General features: G+C 40.0%; 1 protein-coding gene across 3 annotated transcripts in view; it reads right to left on the bottom strand.

The window, feature by feature from the left end:
• Window positions 1–17,389, bottom strand: part of TBC1D8 (TBC1 domain family member 8) — a 50,725-nt gene that overhangs the window by 12,440 nt on the left and 20,896 nt on the right. For all 3 annotated transcript variants that reach the window (XM_027718053.2, XM_027718054.2, XM_027718056.2), the window contains exons 4-10: window positions 16,524–16,752; window positions 12,562–12,802; window positions 5,087–5,294; window positions 3,736–3,930; window positions 2,312–2,494; window positions 1,773–1,923; window positions 520–734 (exon numbers count right to left, since the gene is read on the bottom strand). In XM_027718053.2, coding sequence (XP_027573854.1) covers window positions 520–734; window positions 1,773–1,923; window positions 2,312–2,494; window positions 3,736–3,930; window positions 5,087–5,294; window positions 12,562–12,802; window positions 16,524–16,752 — 1,422 coding nt within the window. The remainder of the gene's footprint in view (window positions 1–519; window positions 735–1,772; window positions 1,924–2,311; window positions 2,495–3,735; window positions 3,931–5,086; window positions 5,295–12,561; window positions 12,803–16,523; window positions 16,753–17,389) is intronic.

Here is a 17,389-nt window from a genome sequence, read left to right as displayed (position 1 = left end):
CCCCCACTTTCTGTATCAGGACTGGTCGGATGTTAATGAGAATTCAGGGAGCTGCACAGAAATTAAAGTTATTTTAGCTGGCCAGCTGGACAAAGTATTTTCACCATTTATCATCAGTTTTGAAAGACAGTGGCAGAAAGGTTCATGAAGCCTCTGCCCCAGTGTACTACATGAACCTCACCTCTGCAGGCCAATTTGCTCTGTACTGCCTCCAAGTGCAAGAAATGCACTTTTGAACAAACAAAAGCATCAGAAACATTTTTTCCCTCCTGTAACTCTAAATGCAGTTTGCAAGACACTGAAGGAGTATTTTTATAAAGGCAAAGCCTTTTGTAAAGCCTACTTGTTTTCTGGGGTGAATGACATTTAATAACTAAAATTGTGCATTGTTACTAACTAAAGGGACCTTATTTACCAAAAGCACCATTAAAAATACTCCCGGCAGAACAATAAAGCAGAGAGTGGAGAGAAGGAGAAAAAAAAAAAGCAGTGAGTGTTATACCCCTGGGAATTTCTCACCTGGCAGTATCCTATTTTGGGGTTCCTGTGTGCGTATGCCGTGAGCACCCTTCTGAGGGCAGCGATCCCCGTCTCGCTCTGGAAGGCGGGGTGCTCCGGCAGCGAGCGGTAGAGGTCACGCTCGATCTCCTCTGTCGCCATACAGCACTTGCCCATGGATGCCTCCACCAAATGTATGTAGTACCCAGGATGGGAGGCAAGATCCGTCTCGGCATCTGAGAGCAGCGGGGAGAGAGACAGAGGAAGACAGGAGTGGATTAGGACAATGCTAAACTTAGTGTTGTGGGAATTATTGCTCAAAAGGATCTAAGTAAGATGGTTTTCCCCAAGGCGAATTTACTGAAATTTCCAGGGGGTAAAATCCTAGCAGAATACATGTCTTGAAAACAAAATAAGCATTAGCAAACCTTACATGACAAAACATCATACAAAACACCTTGAAGTGAGCAAGAGTTGTCCAGCAGAAAGTATTACAGAATCAAAGAATGGTTTGCATTGGAAGGGACCTTAAAGATCATGTTCCAACCCCTCTGATGTGGGCAGGGACACCTTCCACAAGACAAGGCTGCTTAAAGCCCCATCCAGCCTTGCCCTGAACAATTCCAGGGACAGGGCATCCACAATTTCCCTGGACAACCTGTTCCAGTGCCTCACCAGACACACATATTACTGGGAGAAATGTATTCAGCAGTGTTCACATCCTCCAAGGAGGAAAAGCTCCACTTTTTACAAATGTCTGAACATGTCATATGACTAAACTTGAGATCATATTGTAAGCACATTCTGGCTCTGCCAGATCTGTCAATGAAATGAGTTGTTTTTTCCATCTCCAGTTTCTGTAAGCCCTGCCAACATTCAACAAGAAGCAGGAGCAGGACTGTCAACTTAAAGATGTCGTTATTTTGCAGTAATTTGATTTCTCTAGGGTTAAATCAATATTTATACTACAATCTAATTACTGCTTGAAGATGAACACTGTTTTATGAAAAAATTTTAAATTACATAGATTACAAAGATGTTATTTTGATTCTTCTGCACATCATATGATGTCATCCTGAGACAAAATTTTTACATATTTACCTAGGTACTTCCTTGCATTTATTACTTCAGTTCAGATCATCTCTCTTCTGTAAGTAGTATCACAAGATCCATGTAAAGGACATTTAACTGCCCTTGGGAGATTTCCTGCCTAAATGTTTTGCCATGTCCAGAATCAGATGATGCCTACAGCCAACATATCTAAGCATGCCCACCTGAGAAAAGCAGCCAGAGTTTGCCTCTTAAGGATTCAGGAATTCCCATAGCAACAAGTTTTCTGATCTTCTCTGTGCGAAACATGCACACAGTTCTGCCGTATTCTACAAAATGATCATCCCACAGGCTTTCTTTGATTTGCTCCCTAGACTGGGAACAAGAAGATATATTTTAAAAGAACAAATTGTGCATGTGAGAACTGGTAAACAAAAACATTTTACGTATTAGAAATTCTGCAAGGTATTTCCATTACCAATGGAAATGGGAAGGCTGCCCTAGGGACTACAACTTTCCCCATTTTGCATATCCAATTCACCACACAGAGAGAAAAATTATAAATATTCACCAGAACAAAATGGGGGCGGAGTGAGAAGAAAAAAATTCAAGCAAATAAAAAGCTGTTATCTCATATCTAACTTCTCCAACCAATACAGAGTGCATTTTACTAAAAATGTGTATATTTCTGAACATAACCTCAGCTTTTTTAAAAACAAAAAACTCCCTAAGACACCTACAGCTTCCCCCAAATGTTACATACCTTTCCAAAATCAAGGCCTGATATTCCTGACTGATGAAAGTCTGACCTTAGTGCTTCTGCATTGAGCAAGTAACTGTTCTCCTTTTCACATTCACTTCTCTCCTTCATTTGTGAAGCCTCTGTTCCCAGATGTGCAGGCTCACCATCCCTCAGCACACACATGGATCCAAAAGCAAGACTGTTCTGCAATGTAGAATCAAAGCGGTAATGACTGAAAAGAGGCTAAGAACTACATCCTCAACTGTCCTCAAGACACAGAGCTGGGTTACTCTTCGCCTTTTGCATTAAAACCTTTCACACCTTTTAGGAGGAAAGGTCTTACTCAAGACTTTATACAAATTATTGTTCATTTGCATGTTAGGAAAAGGGTTGGTACTTTAAACCAAAAGTTGTTAGCAAATGTTAAATGTCCTTCATGACAAGCTACCAAACAGTCTTTTACTATTAGGATTTGAAAGACAGAATCAGAGAACAATTTAGGTTGGAGAGGACCATCTTTTTCAATCCCCGGCTCAAAGCAGGAGCTCTCAGACCTGATTGCTGGGGTCTGTGCTCAGTCAAGGTGAGTAGCTCCAAGAAAGTAGAGTCCACAGCCCTCTGGGCAGCCTGGTCCAACTCTGTCCACCCCTGAGGGGAAATCTTTCTCTTTTTATCTATTTAGATTTTCCCTTGCTGCATCTTGAGGCTGTGGCTGTTCATCTTTCAGCTGGTGCATCCAAGATGAGTCTGCCTCCATCTTCTAATTCCCCACTATCTAGCGGTAGACTGGCTGAAGAAGTCCTGCTCCCTCGACCTCTCCTAGTAAAGCATGTACTCCATCCTGTCTTGTAGCCCTTCACTATACTCCAATTTGTCAGTGCTTTTCTTGTGCAGTGGACACAGTACTCCAGATCAGCTTCAGAAGTGCTGAATAAAAGGGAATAGTGACATCCTGTGACCTTCTGGTTACAACCCTCCTAGTACAACCTGATATAGTGCTGACCCTCAGTACTGTAAGAGCACACTGCTGACTTATAAGCTCAACTTGTTGTCCACCATGAGCCCCTCACCTTTTCCACATGGCTGTTCTCCAGCCAGCCAGTCCCCAGCCCCTCCTGTCACATAGGGCTACTTTGTCAAGTTTCACATCTGCTTCTGTTGAACTTCACAAGGTCTCTATCAGCCCATTCCTCCCTATTGCTGAGGTCTCTGTGAAGGGCAGCCCTGCTGCCCACCATATTCACTGCTTGTGTGTCAATCACAACCTTGCTGAGGGTGTGCTCCATCCCATCAGACAGGTCTTTAAAGAAGGCATCAGATATCACTGGCTCAAGATCAATCCCCCAAGGAAGGCAGGATAATGAACTAATGGAAAGGAGAAAAAGGGGGAAAGGGATGAGAGGGGGGAGAGGTGGGAGAGGAAAAGGAAGAGGAAAGATCAGTACCTGATTGTTATTTTGCAAGTTGTTGCAGTGCACTGGGTTGATGGAATTCACTTCTTTTAGCCTCTGCAGCAGGTTCTCCACCAAAGTATCCCGGTCCTTCAGCTCAATGAACTGAAATGCTGTCTTGCTCCTTATGCTAACAATGATGGGGTTAGGGAGAAGGCTTGTGTCCTCCATCTTCTCTATACTGATTACCTTTTCCAGAAACATTATAGAAAAAACACATTTGGCACCACATCCACAGAAACACCTTCAAATATTCTACATGTACCAAAACGTACAAACACAGCATTCATAAGCATGTATGCTTTAAATGTGGTTATTCATACTGGTTTTCCTTGATCAAACACATCCTACCACCTGAAGTTCATGGTCTCTTTAGATGCTCAAAGCAGATACCAAAAAGTATCCCAGATGCCTTTTTTTAATAAATGACTTTGCAGCCCAATTCTGGACAGTAGACTGAGGGGAAAGATAAGAAAGAGGGGTATGATTAAAAAAAGATCTATAAAAGGATCAACTTGATCAAATTCTGGGGGATGAAGGAAGAAATTTACTTTCACACTTTTGAAGATAGGGAGAAACAGCTGTTTTATTATTTCTGATTAAGTATATAACACTGTTCTCTTATTGTTTTCTGTTTTTATAACAGAAGGTAAGTTGCTACAACTAGGATATGATTTGGATGTTACTCTGTTATTACTCGAGAATGAAAGGAAAGCTTTAATTAGGAGATCATAACAACATTGTATCCACAGCAGATCAGGCAGATGTTAGCCAACAGCTTCTGTCTTCTCTTCTACTCCCACCACCTTCCCATGCGCTCTCCCCTCCACTTAAATACATCTTTGATTTCATGTAAATTTGTTAGCTCATTACTGCATCCAGAACGTCCCCTTTTTCTCTCTGGCCTACAGCTTTGAAAAGTTTGTTAGAGGTTGTCTATGGAAGGAGAGTTTCAACACTTTTAAGTGTTGAACCCAGGCAAGGATGCTTTTACATTGCTGGAATGGTCCAAGCTGGTCTCCATCAACATCAAGCTGGACATATGTGTTTGTGGAGCTGGGAGGGGGAGCCCTGTCCAAGTCCTGGGCCGAGCAGACTCTGCTTTTGCAAGTCCTCTGTCCTGCTGCATGACCCGTCCATACTTCACTTTGAGGATCGTGTTGAATCACCCGTATTTCTAATGAGACACAGAACAAGCTGTACCACAATCCTGTAGGCATGATACACACAAGCATCCTACTCTTTTTCATCAAACAATACTTTGCAGATAAGTCAAGTGACAGTGGAGGCCTAGGGAAGAAAAAGGGAGATAAAGACCCAAAATGAAACAAACAAATAACTCTACCTCTCTAAGTGGGATGATAACAGTGCAGCAGCCATTTTCTTTGCTAGCAAAACAGATATAACTGTCGGAAGTGTACATCCTTCCCGCTGTGTGACAGCGACTAAACGGCGTCCAGAGAGAACAGTCTACAACTTCATGCAGCTTCTCCTTCCTGGGTAATCTGAAGAAGGCCCGAAAGAATTCATTCTGTGCTCTGGCTTCAAGATCCCTGAAGAAAAAGCAGTAAGAATGAATCACAAGATCTTGAAAGGCAGAACATACAGTGCAAAGTTCGCTTTTCTTGTTGGCCTCATCAAGAGCGAGGGATACAGAATAAAAACACTGTGCACAGCAATCTTCAGTGCCTATGTGAACAGACTGCTAAAAGACCAACTTTGAAATACTAAAGAAAAACATTATCAGTAATTGCTTGTTTAACAATAAGGTCAAAACCAACTAGTGTAGTAACTAGGAAAGGACATTAATTTAAATCAGTTGTTTTGTTCGTTTGGGGTTTTTTTTTAAATTATTATTTAACCATGCATTTTCTGTGGCTGCTGTATGACTTTCCAGGCTCAAAGAGTTACAAATTTCAATGCCCAGGAGATAATTAAATCTTTCATCTGATGAGCATACATCAAGCAAGGGAGATTAGCCTAATGTTCCTTGTTTCCCTTCCCAGTAGCATCACCAACATCACCCCAGGGACTTGCACCTGCACCCAAAAGTAATACATTTGCTCTGTGAGTACTTCCAAAGTGGTCAATAATAGAAGAAGTAATGGTGGTGGCAGTTACATCATGGAAACCTTGACTTGCAGAGGTATCAGCCTCTGAGAGCCCTCAGAACAGTTGCAAAATGGAAAACAGTTTCAGGTCACTTACAGACTCTGTTGTGAATAACAGCACCAACCACACTCCATTTGAATGTGACTTCCTTCCACTCACCCATCCACATTTATTTGGGAAAAAAAGTTTACGTAACTGAAAGTTTCATTACTGAGCTATAGTTATACAGATTTGGGTTTGGAGATTTTTTTTTCTTCTCCTTTTTTAAGGAAGAAGCCTGCAGTAATTTACAGAGCTATGCAATTGCATTATAAACAGGCCATGGCTATTAGCTCACCACCAGCAGCTCCAGAAACGTTAGGGCTTAAATTTTATCATTTTCTTTACTACATTTTTTCCAAACATGATTCACCTTAGGGAAAAGAAAAGGGAAAAAAAAAAAAAGCTTGACTTTGTGCCATTGAAAGAATTTAAAACATGGGCTGAAGCATAACAGGGAGTGGTACCTTAGTGCTGTAAATCCCCTCTCCACTCTTTCCTTCACCCTCCTCTTCTGCAGACACCTTCCCCCTACCCCAACCCTGGTGTTAAAAAATGAGCTGAGACAAATGAAGCCTCTGCTTCAGGAAGTAAATCAATTGTTTGTTTGGTTTTTTTTTTCATTTTAGTTTAATCCACAGAAAAAAACAAAGCCATGTGAATCAGGGAGGAAGACAACCCAGAACAAACTGAGACCTGAGAAGGGAGGATCTGTATCTACAAGCAACAGAAAAGACAGAATGAGCTCAACCAGTGTTCAGCTGCTGTTTCCTTCTCAAGCATTATCTTCCTTAATAATATTATCCAAAGAAAACAGACAAACAGTCTCCTGTTTTTTCACAGAGAACAAAGAGAAACTCTCTTTGTGAAGGAAGACAAAAAGGTTGCTCCTGAGTTAAAATTCCACAGCAAGAGCAACTCTGATAAGTGCCCGCAGCGATCTGCTATTGTGACAAAGCTGGATCAGGATATGCCTCCTAGTTAACTCACCACTAAAATATTTTCCATTTCTGCACCGCACAGATGAATGCTGCTGATAGCATCTGCAGTCAGGTCTGGGTAGAGCTGTGCTCTCCTGCTATTGTGCTGAGAAGGTAAGACCCTCCCTGCATCTACTTGGCTGTGAAGATTTCTAGACTTCTATATGAAAAGAGGCATTATACAGAAGAGTGAGACTTCTGCTGAGGCACAGGTTGTCTGCTATTTAAGAGATGACTGTTTCTAATGCTCCAAAATCTGAACCTTCTGAGTTTTCAAGACTTTGCTGCATCTCTCGGGGATGCAGGCTCCACGTGCAATGCCTTTCACACAACGAGCCAGAGGATTTTAAGTTGAAGAAGAATGACATTCCCCACATCTACATCAAAGTAAATTCACCAGGACTGCATCCACCCCCTACTCACCCTGTACCAGGGTAAGGCTGCCAACCTCAGTATCCCTGGAACTGCCTGTCCCCCCACAACTCAGACACTGGCCTACAGAGGGTCAGCACCCAGAAACAAGTGCTAAAACAGGGGCCAGCCTGTCCTCCAGAGGAGGGATCCTGGATTGAAAAATGGTAGCACAGGAATGACATGCTGTCAGCACCTACCACTGTGGGCTCAAGCAAGACGTTTTATTGGAAAGTTGCACACTGCGATATATTTCCTGTTAGGCAGGCAAATTCTAGGGCTTAAAGGCTTCCCTTTGTAAACACAGCCAAACAAAATTAGAGTTGGTTAAAAAAATCCCAAAAACCCACAAACAAAATTAGCTCCTAAAATGCAACAGGCAATTGTTTAAATATGATGCAGTGGCTGGCCCACATTACCAGGTCCCACAGCTTCCATTTTGAGTTTCACAACACCTCCCACACCAAACGGAAATGCAACTCTCTACTTGCACCCCATCTGTTTGAAAATTTCTACTCTCACTTAACAATTTCCATGTTGATTTGGTTTTTAAGCAAATGCAGCATACTGAGCAGTACCTAAGAAAAAAAAAAAGGAAAGCTATCGTTTTGTAAAAATAATGTTTACCAAGTATTTACACAAGCATCAGGAGAATAAAAGGTGAGAAGATGCAACTGCCTTGTTCCCTACTTTTCAGAAAACTCAGCAGTTCTTTCCAAGTGCAGCTCCCAGCTTGCATGTTATGTGATCCTGGACTGCCTCCAACTCCAGCACTTCAAAGTGAACGGCAAGCCTGAACTGTGATAACTGTGCATGACCCCTAGGTTACCTTCCAAGAGTTTTAAATTAAAGGAAATAACACACAAGACTAACAAAATGCCTAAAAGTATCAGGACACTTAAAATGCTGTCCTCACTGTCAAATGTTTTTCTGTGCTTTAAATTCAGCAGAAGCCAACTTGGCAAGATTTCAGCTCTGCTGAGTCAGTTGCTGCCTATCTAAAATCTAAACGGGTTGACCTCCTGCTTTTAGAGACCAATTACTAGATTCTTCATACCATTCAGACTCCAGAAAGTTAGATATTTTGGAAATAACACATCCAATGATATACGTCTTGTTTATTGGAAGAACTGCTTCTTATAAGCAAGCCAGGAGAAGTTATCTGAGAAGAGCCAACATGGATTTGTCAGGACACATGTAAACTAAATATCATTCCCTTACACAGCAGGAACACTAGACTTGTAGATGGAGGAGACGCAATGAATGTTTTAGCCAGAATTTATAAAAGTCTTGATATATCCTCTCATGGAACTAATAAAACTAGAAGTGAAAAACTGTTGTACCAAGCCAGTTGAAAAAAAGAGTACCCCAAAAAGCAACCCCGGATTGTATTAAGAGGAATTCCTTGGGAATCCGTCCTGGACTAGCTTCTGTTCAACATCTTCATCAGCAATCTGCATGATGGATCAAGAACTTGTTGTTACTAAACTTGCACACAATGTGAGGCTGGTAGAGGCTAATGAATGAAAGAACAGGATCATATTCAGATTGATACTCATAAATTTAAGGGATGTTGTGGAAAAAAGTATTACAAGTATTTTCAGCTGTACATCATAAGCTGCACAAACGCAGGATGGAGATCAACTCTACAGGGAGCCATTCAGCAAAAAGAACAGACCTTGGGGTTACATGGGATCACAAGATGAACAAGACCGAACAGCCTCGCACTCACAGGACGAAGAGGAGCGCTGGGCTGGGCTGCAGAAGTGCACAGCCACCAGGGTGTAGCACGGCAGTCCCAGAGCTGTTGCAGAGAGTCACGCTGCTCCTGCCCTGGTCAGCACTGGTGGGGTTTCTTGGGCAATTCTGTACCCTGCCATCCCACACCCGCCACCTCATGGCATAAGTGACGAATGTCCAGAGAAGAGTGACCACAATGGTTAAAATCTGGACTGACAGGGTAGTGCAGTTTAAAGAAAAAAAAGAGAAAGGAGATGCACATCAACCTCCAAATACACAAGCGATTGCTCCAAAGAAAGAAAGCACATCTGTTCTCTTCAACAGTACTGGGTAGAATAAGAAGTGACAGACTCAAAAAGCAACGCTAAAGATTCAAGTTAGACCTCAGACTGTTAAATGACAGAACAGTAGAGTACCAGTATGGATCCTAATACTCTCATTACTGCAAATCCTTAAAAAACACATTATTCTCTATCATGACTGACACACAGAAATAACCCAAACCCCACCTTTTGCCAGGAGATGCAACAAAAACATGTTCTTTCTAGTCACATTCTCCTTGTTGCTCAAGATTTAGAGCATTCTCAGACTCCTTCTCTGAAGGAATTAATGCAGACTGAAGTGACATTTACAACTCAGGGTACTTCAACCAGTTTCTGTTCAGCTTAGATCAGCGTTAACAACCTTCTCTGCCTTTCTCACTGGTAATTCAGAGTTAGACAGAAGAAAAGAAACTGATGTGGTTAGAGCCTGGAGAAATATATCATACTTTTGAAACCTTACTGACACAAGCAGTAAAGCTTTTAAATTGCAGGTTCTGCTCTGCAGAATTTCCTCACTACGTTTGAGGAATGCAATGGATATTCTTGCATGCTGAAAGAGATGGAAATTAGAAGTACAAGAAATCTATACCAGAGATTTTAGCAACTTTCCTATTAAAAAAGAAAAAATAGTTACCATATGTTCCAGTAAAATTGTATGGCACATAACTGTGGCTGCAAGACACGGCATTTGTAGTTATCAGACACCTGACCTTTACTTTGCTTTTTATGGCAATTATCTTAATTGCCATTAATCCCTTCGTAATCCATTGTTCTGAGTCTTATTTCATAAAACAGCAAGGAAAATTGCATACTAACTTGTTTGACTCTGGCCATAATATAATTTGTGTCACAGACTGTGGGCCTAATCACACAGCCTCTCTGAGTCCCATCTCTCCACTGCTCAGCAAGATGACCCCAGGAGCCTCAGGAACGGCAACAAAGGTTTCTGGGTTTCAGAATGTAGAATGTACAGACCCTGATGACATTAAAAATGGATTTTTTTAAAATAAAGATATTGAGACAAGCCTCTCACAAAAGAAAGCCAAGCAACTTCATTGATTTGACAGAGCTGGAATAGTTCTAATGACGTGTGGATTATTGCTTTCATTTTCATAGACTATTATTTGCTTCCAAATCATGCACAAGAATTAACAATGACAATTATTAAGGGGAAAGTGTTGAGAGGAGTCGTTCTTGTAGTACTACAATGATTTCAAGAAAAAAAGCAGCAACAAAAACTTCACACACCAAAAAAAGTAAAACCCCCCAAAACATGTCAGCACAAAAACCAGTTTATCCACTATTCAAAAGCTAGGTCTTGCTTAATCACCCTATATTAAAGCAGTTGCAAAAGTGTGACAAAGGGCACCAGAAGCAGCAACTTATCCAACCACTACCTAATTCATGCAGAGGAAATGGGATTTCAGAATCTTCCATGTTTCCCTTTCTGCCACCCCAAGTCACAGAACAGGTTAGAGAACAATCTTGCCCAGGAACTCTCCATTAAATGTATTTTTGTCCTTCCTTCTCCTTTGTCCCTCAACTTTTTTTTTCTTCTTGGGTTGGAAGGAATGAGAGGAGAAAACCTGTTTGAATAAATTTGTGGGATGGTTTCTGTCACTTGATTGCAACACACTACTTTTCAAAAATGCCACAAGGTACTTACAAGTTGATTTCCTGAAAGCCCCTTATTATAGCATATTACTAAGCTTATACTTTTCTTTGCAACTGTAATTTTACTTTGTTTGTAGTCTTCCACTCAGTTAGTACCCTTGATTCAAAGACTCTTTTGGGAAGTGACAACAACGACTTAAAAATCAGTAGATGCTGAAAATACCTCACCCCAGGTTTTTGTCACATCTCCTCTATATTTCCTTTCTTTGCTTCATGCATCTGACTTTTCAGTCCAAAAGCAGTAGAAGGGTGGAACGGTAAAGCATGGAAAGGGGCTGAAATACAACTTATTACAGCCATATCCTACATCAGCTAAAGTACATACCCTACACTTCTTGGGCCAAAAGCCTACAATGTTAACAAGATCCAGTTACACGTATAGTGTAAAAACAACGGTAGCCCTTGTATTCCAAGGAACCGTGGCTATTAGAAATAAGGGCTGCAAAGATGTTCATGGCTGCTCACCACTGTGTTACCTCAAGTTAATTCCTTCATGACATCATGGATGAAATCTTGGTGTCAGTGATTTTCCTTACTGAGTGTACATATGAAATTGTAAAGAAAGTCCATTTTTTCAAACTTCATTAGGAAATTTGGTAGAAGTGTTCAGCTGAGATGTATACCCAGCACCACCGTAAAACTGCCCCTCAGAAACAATAAAAAGTGCTACTGGACATGTGACTCTTTTTTGGGAAATGATACCATGCATTCCTTATATTTTAGCTGGGAAGCAATACTTGGGTGATTCCCTTCATACCTCTGGCAGAGGGAGAGGAAGGAAGAGCAGGAAAGGGCATGACTCAAGAGGAGATAAGCGCTCACATCCCATTCAGAAAAGAAGTATTTTAAATCAGCACCTTAACCTTGATGCCTCAGGCAAATTCCAGTTTGCCTATTCCATCCTGCCCACCAAAAACTCCTCTGGGCACTTTCCCTTCCCCTTTCTTACAGCAACAAATAAAACACAGAGTTGTGCATTGCACTACTGGTAGAAAAATAGCTATCAATCTTTTCCAGAGAGCCCAATGCATTCTGTAGTGGGAGAGGAATGCAGAGGTGCATTTCAGGGATGCATGGAGTAGAGCTGACAATAGCACATTAATCTGTTGCAATTGCCTGGGGGTTTTTTAAGTCCTATAACTGCTCGCTAAATTAGCTATGGCAACCAACTAGTGAGAATTCCATATTTCAGATATGATCAAAAGCAGTAATTCTAGAGAACTGATGAGACTAGGAAAGCCTACACACTGCCCAAATTGTAAGCATAATAATGTTGTTCTTCAGGGAAGACGGAAAATACCCCTTGCTGCAATCTCGCATTCTAGAGGGAATGGTACTTTTAAAACAAACAAAAAACTATGTGCTGTTTAGGGGAAGAATATAAAATGGAAAAAGGTGTCTTGCACACAAGTTGAAATGCACCTATTGGATACACCATAATACATTATAAAATCTCTTTTGCGTCCAATCAACCCAGCTAACACACTAAACCGTGAAGCCCACTATCAAACCTCTGCTCATATAACAACTTAGCTTTTTACCTCTTGGTTATCTGAGTAGGATCCTGTAGACCTGGATCCAGTTCAAAGATCTCATTATCCAGTAGCCTTCGGAGCGTCACATCTGCCAGTTGCTCCATGATCCTGAAAGCCTCCGCGATGTTGAGGAACGTGGAGAAGTCACGCTCCTTATTTGCAGTAGTGACACGGACTGTGTCCGTCATGAAGACATTAGAGGTTCTTTCCAGTTTCTGGACCTCAACCCAAGGAATGATAAGTTTCACTGCAATCAGAGAGAAAAGCAAAAGTGGGTTGAAAACTCTGCTTACATTTTTCAGATTTGGGAAATAAGCAAATTCAGAATGAAATGCATACAACCAAAGAGGAGAGAGAGAGGCATTTTGGCAAGACCAAGCACATGCTGAAATGCCTGTTATGACCCTACATTCAATCTCCCCCACTCTAAAAGTCTTTTTCAGATCTCTCCCTCAAAATTTTAACTATTTTCATAAGAAATGCTGGACTGGGGAGTTGTGCCTTTGCAGAACACCTGCCATACACAGGTGCTCCTAACTCGTTCACAAGTCATTTCTGCAGCCTGCTTCCTTACTACCAGAAGAAACAGTTCAAGAGTACAAAAATAATAGGAAAAGGCTTAGTAATCTCCCAGAAACAAAATCACAGGCAGGTGGAAAACCAACTACATGCACAGTTACTTTAGCTTTTAAAATAAAGCTAACCCCCCCATCCAAAGGGAAGCTTTGGCACATGGAGATTTCTATAAAGTGTAATTACTACTATAAACAGGACATTTTTAAAAAAGCTGCCTAGGCATTGGGATCTTGCCATTTTGGTTACTTTATACTGAAAAGGTGCACAAGCAAATCTTGCCCTAAACATTAACTGCAGTCAGACTTATTTACAGAAAACAAAAAGTGCAGGACTCTGTTTTCTATACTTAAACACTGCCAAATCATATAAATACAAGTGGTAAACAGAATCAGCTTATTTTAGATAACTGCTGAGGGATGTTACTTGCCTCTCATACAAATCTCTGGGTAGAAATTAGGCTGAAAAGGACTTTAAAATAGATTAAATTTGTTCTTAACAACTGTTGGAAGCTTCCCAGGATTCTCAGTGCCAATAACACCAAGACTACACCCCCTAACATCCCCAGCTGGTCTCCTGATGCCAATAAAGCAATAAAAAGGCAGTAGTAACAAACATTGTCATATATATATATATGACACTTATCTGTGATCATTAATTACCTAAGGAGCTACCTTCAGCAACTTTTCTGTACTACATGAACCACAGCTGTCGAGATTATTTGCAGATTACATTTTTTCTTACTTAAATAAAGCACAGCTGCGTCAACACACACAGATTGTTGTGAATGGTCATAAAATCATCTGTATCGGCACAGCCAAGGGAAGAAAGATTAAATAACGCTGCAGCAATAGCACTGTTGTTCAGGCAGGTCAGAATCACACAGGCTCTACAGTGTTGGTTGTAGACACAGCACAGCAGACTGTAAGGGGCCCAGACTACTGATAAAGGGTACTAAGTCTTCAAAGTTTTAGAAAAAACACAAGTTTAATTAAAAAATGTGAAGAAACCTTGGCACACCCTTTCAAGATATCTGACCATCTTAGCCTCCGAAATCCTGCAAATACTTTGAGGCTTAGATAAAAGGGTACTTGTCCTGGAAGAAATGTTTCATAGAGTTCATAGTCACATAAGCCATAAGTTAATTTTATGAGAAGCTGAAAACAGGCTCTGATATTGCATTCCAGGTCCTTTCAACACCAAATAAAACAAGAAGGGAACAGACTTGCCAGAAGCAGATGATTTAACACTTTGTAAAGAGATTTCAGTCTACAATTTGGGGGGACTTTTACAGAGGTAAAAACACAATTGAGAACCATTTTTATTGCAACTCATATATTGTTTTTTCCCTGTGCTGTCCTGAAGAACACAATAATTGTGATTTCTTGGCAATATTTTCAAGACCAGATTTGACCAGATTTGTGATTTCTACCTGAAAAAAAAGACAATTAATCACTTGTCCTACATGTAATCACTGTCAGCTTCTCAAATAGTAACAACCAGAACTATAATGAATCTGGATTACACCATGCAACACAAAGATTTCAAAAACATGACAAAACACTAGCCTAGAAACAGAACTAATCTGCTTTAACAGAATCAAGGAAGTGGGAATCATTTCAGCATATATAATGCTTCCCACTGAGTTAGGGAAGTTTGTTTAGCCAAAAGAAAATTCAGGTTTTTATTTCACATTTCCATGCAAATGCATGGGAACACAAAGGCAATGCAACAGACTACAACAGTGAACGAAGAGTGTATTTTCCGTGGTCAAAATAAAAAGTGAAAACATGTAATTGTTTGTAGTTTTCTTCTATATTTTCATAATGAATATTATTAGAGATATGAGAAGAAATCTCTTCTTAAACAATACAGCGTGATGTGGTACTTCCAGTATCACTTTATTATCTGTGGTATTGCATAAAAAAATTTTTGGAACAATATAAAGGGTTTTTCTCTCTCCCTCCTTCTTCCTCTATTATCTATCATTAATAAGTACCATTTTTGCTTTGTGTGCTTTGGCAGACTGGCTATCTCAGATTTAATGACAGAATGCTCACCATCATAGCAGGAAGAAATGACTGCCAAAGGATATTATTTAATACTTATTTTAAACAGAAATATATATATAATACTAATTTTAAACAGAAATATACTTATATATATATAATACTTATTTTAAACAGAAAACAACGAGATTAAACAAGAATTCAGATATTTAGTATGTATCAAGAGACTCCATTCTACTCTTCCCAGCAAAAATTGACTTTTGTTTTTATAATGAATAACAAACTTACCCACATTTTAAATCTAACTCTTCCACCTTTTGCTGATATGACAAAATAATTGGCCTGAAATAATATAAGGGAAGAAAGGACTTCCAACTCTAAGCATGTCTTTGTATGTTTTAAGTCCTGGAAATTACCATATACTATCTTTCTTATCTTTACATTAACACTTCATCTACAGCTACATCACAATATCAAATCCAGATGGAATATGGCAAAGTTTTCCTAATTGTTATAACTGAAAATTGTTGCTATATTTATAGCAGTATAGGTTTCTATTGCTGTCCTTGCTGAAGTTTCCAGCAGGATAAACAGGATTTAAAATGTTAGCAGTTCATGCACATTCTTACTAAACAGACAAATGCTATAGAGTTTATATGGCTACATTCATTTTTACTATCTTATGTCCATTACTTTCATTTTTACCTTCTAATACCTATTCTGACAGACTTTTCATAATCACACAACCCTTCCTCTGTAGCAGAACACCATGACCAAATTCTTACAACTTGTTGAACCATCTGAAAGTCTAAAAACCGCAAGACACATTTACTGTGACCCTTCTGCACTTCAGAAACACAAATCCCTAAATTGCTGTTGTTTTTCCTTAAAAGCTCTGAATTTTCACCTGGTTCTCCATGGCACAGCCCTTTTATGTTTCCTGGGCTATTTTCAGGCAGGCAGCTGGACTCGGGCATCCCTGGCCCCACCAACCCCTTCCCCTGCTGGCCTGCAGCAATGCAATGATTCTGCTTCCTCACATGCAGGAGGGACCTAACCTTACTCACCCTTTTCAGCACTGAAAGTCTCTATTTCAGAACCCGTAGGAGGTCTGTTGCTACTTTGCCATGGCATTAAAAATAAAAAAGAAAGAATCAGATAGCAACTATGTGTGCTCTTACAGTGTCATTTTTATTACTGGATTCAAAATATAAAGACTGAAGTAAAAACTTAAACAGGATCTTTCAGCTGAACAAGAAAAAATTCAGAAACTAAACTTCAGAGGTGAAGTAGGCTTTTCATAACAATTCTGGCCATTCTTGTTTTTAAATGTAGTTATATTTATATCTCTCCCCAACATTAGGTGTCTTACGCATTTACACTTACATTCTTTGCCCAGGAAGAAGGAATAAAAACAGAGATGATTGATGCTCAAATAAAGCCAGCCTTGCCGAGGAACTTTTCCTTTCCAACAGCAACAGGAATAATAGGTGATCAACTTCTCTGCTTCAGGAAAATTAAATCTGGATTCAAATTTCACCAGGGCTTCTCGGAACTTCTCAGGGTCTTCCTCCTGCTCAGCGAGCTTGCTGCTTGTTTCCTCTGCAATCAGTGCCTGAGTCCATAGCAAGACAATGTATTAGGATAAAGCTATAGCATTCACCATCAGGCAAGTTGCTACAAGCTACCCATTCAAATTTTAATAATGCAAACCTTTCTCACAAAGAAATTCAAGTTAATTTGCAATTTTCACATATGGAGAAATTTCTGGTGCTTGCATCTCATACATTTTTAATGCTTCCAAAGCAAGACTTCTGGGGCCATTTTTAGATATAACATTTTTTTCAATGAGTCTAGCAGAACCATATATTTATACTTCTACTATGGCTTACGATTGCTCTTATTTGGTATATACAGAGCAGAAGTAGAGTAACAGTTGTGTACACCGACCAGTACTATATACATATGAAGAAGCAATGCAGTCATATCTGTCATTAACTTGAGAGATGCTTGGAACCATTAAAAATACGGTTTCAAGAACACCTACATAAATATAATTAAGATTTCAGATTTTTAATAGTGGTATTACAACAAAGGAGTTGCGATTACCAAGCAGTCCTAATACACCAAAAGACTACAGCAGGTACAAGGGTCCAAAACCTGGACTTAATATTAACTAATGAAACCTTAAGAATTTTAAACACGTGCTATGTTAGGTAACAGGCTGCCACAGTGTTATGAAGAGAGATTAA

This window comes from Pipra filicauda, unplaced genomic scaffold, assembly GCF_003945595.2.
Source record: "Pipra filicauda isolate LSUMZ 115617 unplaced genomic scaffold, ASM394559v2 scaffold83_size3615187_pilon, whole genome shotgun sequence".
Lineage (NCBI taxonomy): Eukaryota > Metazoa > Chordata > Aves > Passeriformes > Pipridae > Pipra > Pipra filicauda.
This window is presented reverse-complemented; position numbering and strand designations above follow the sequence as displayed.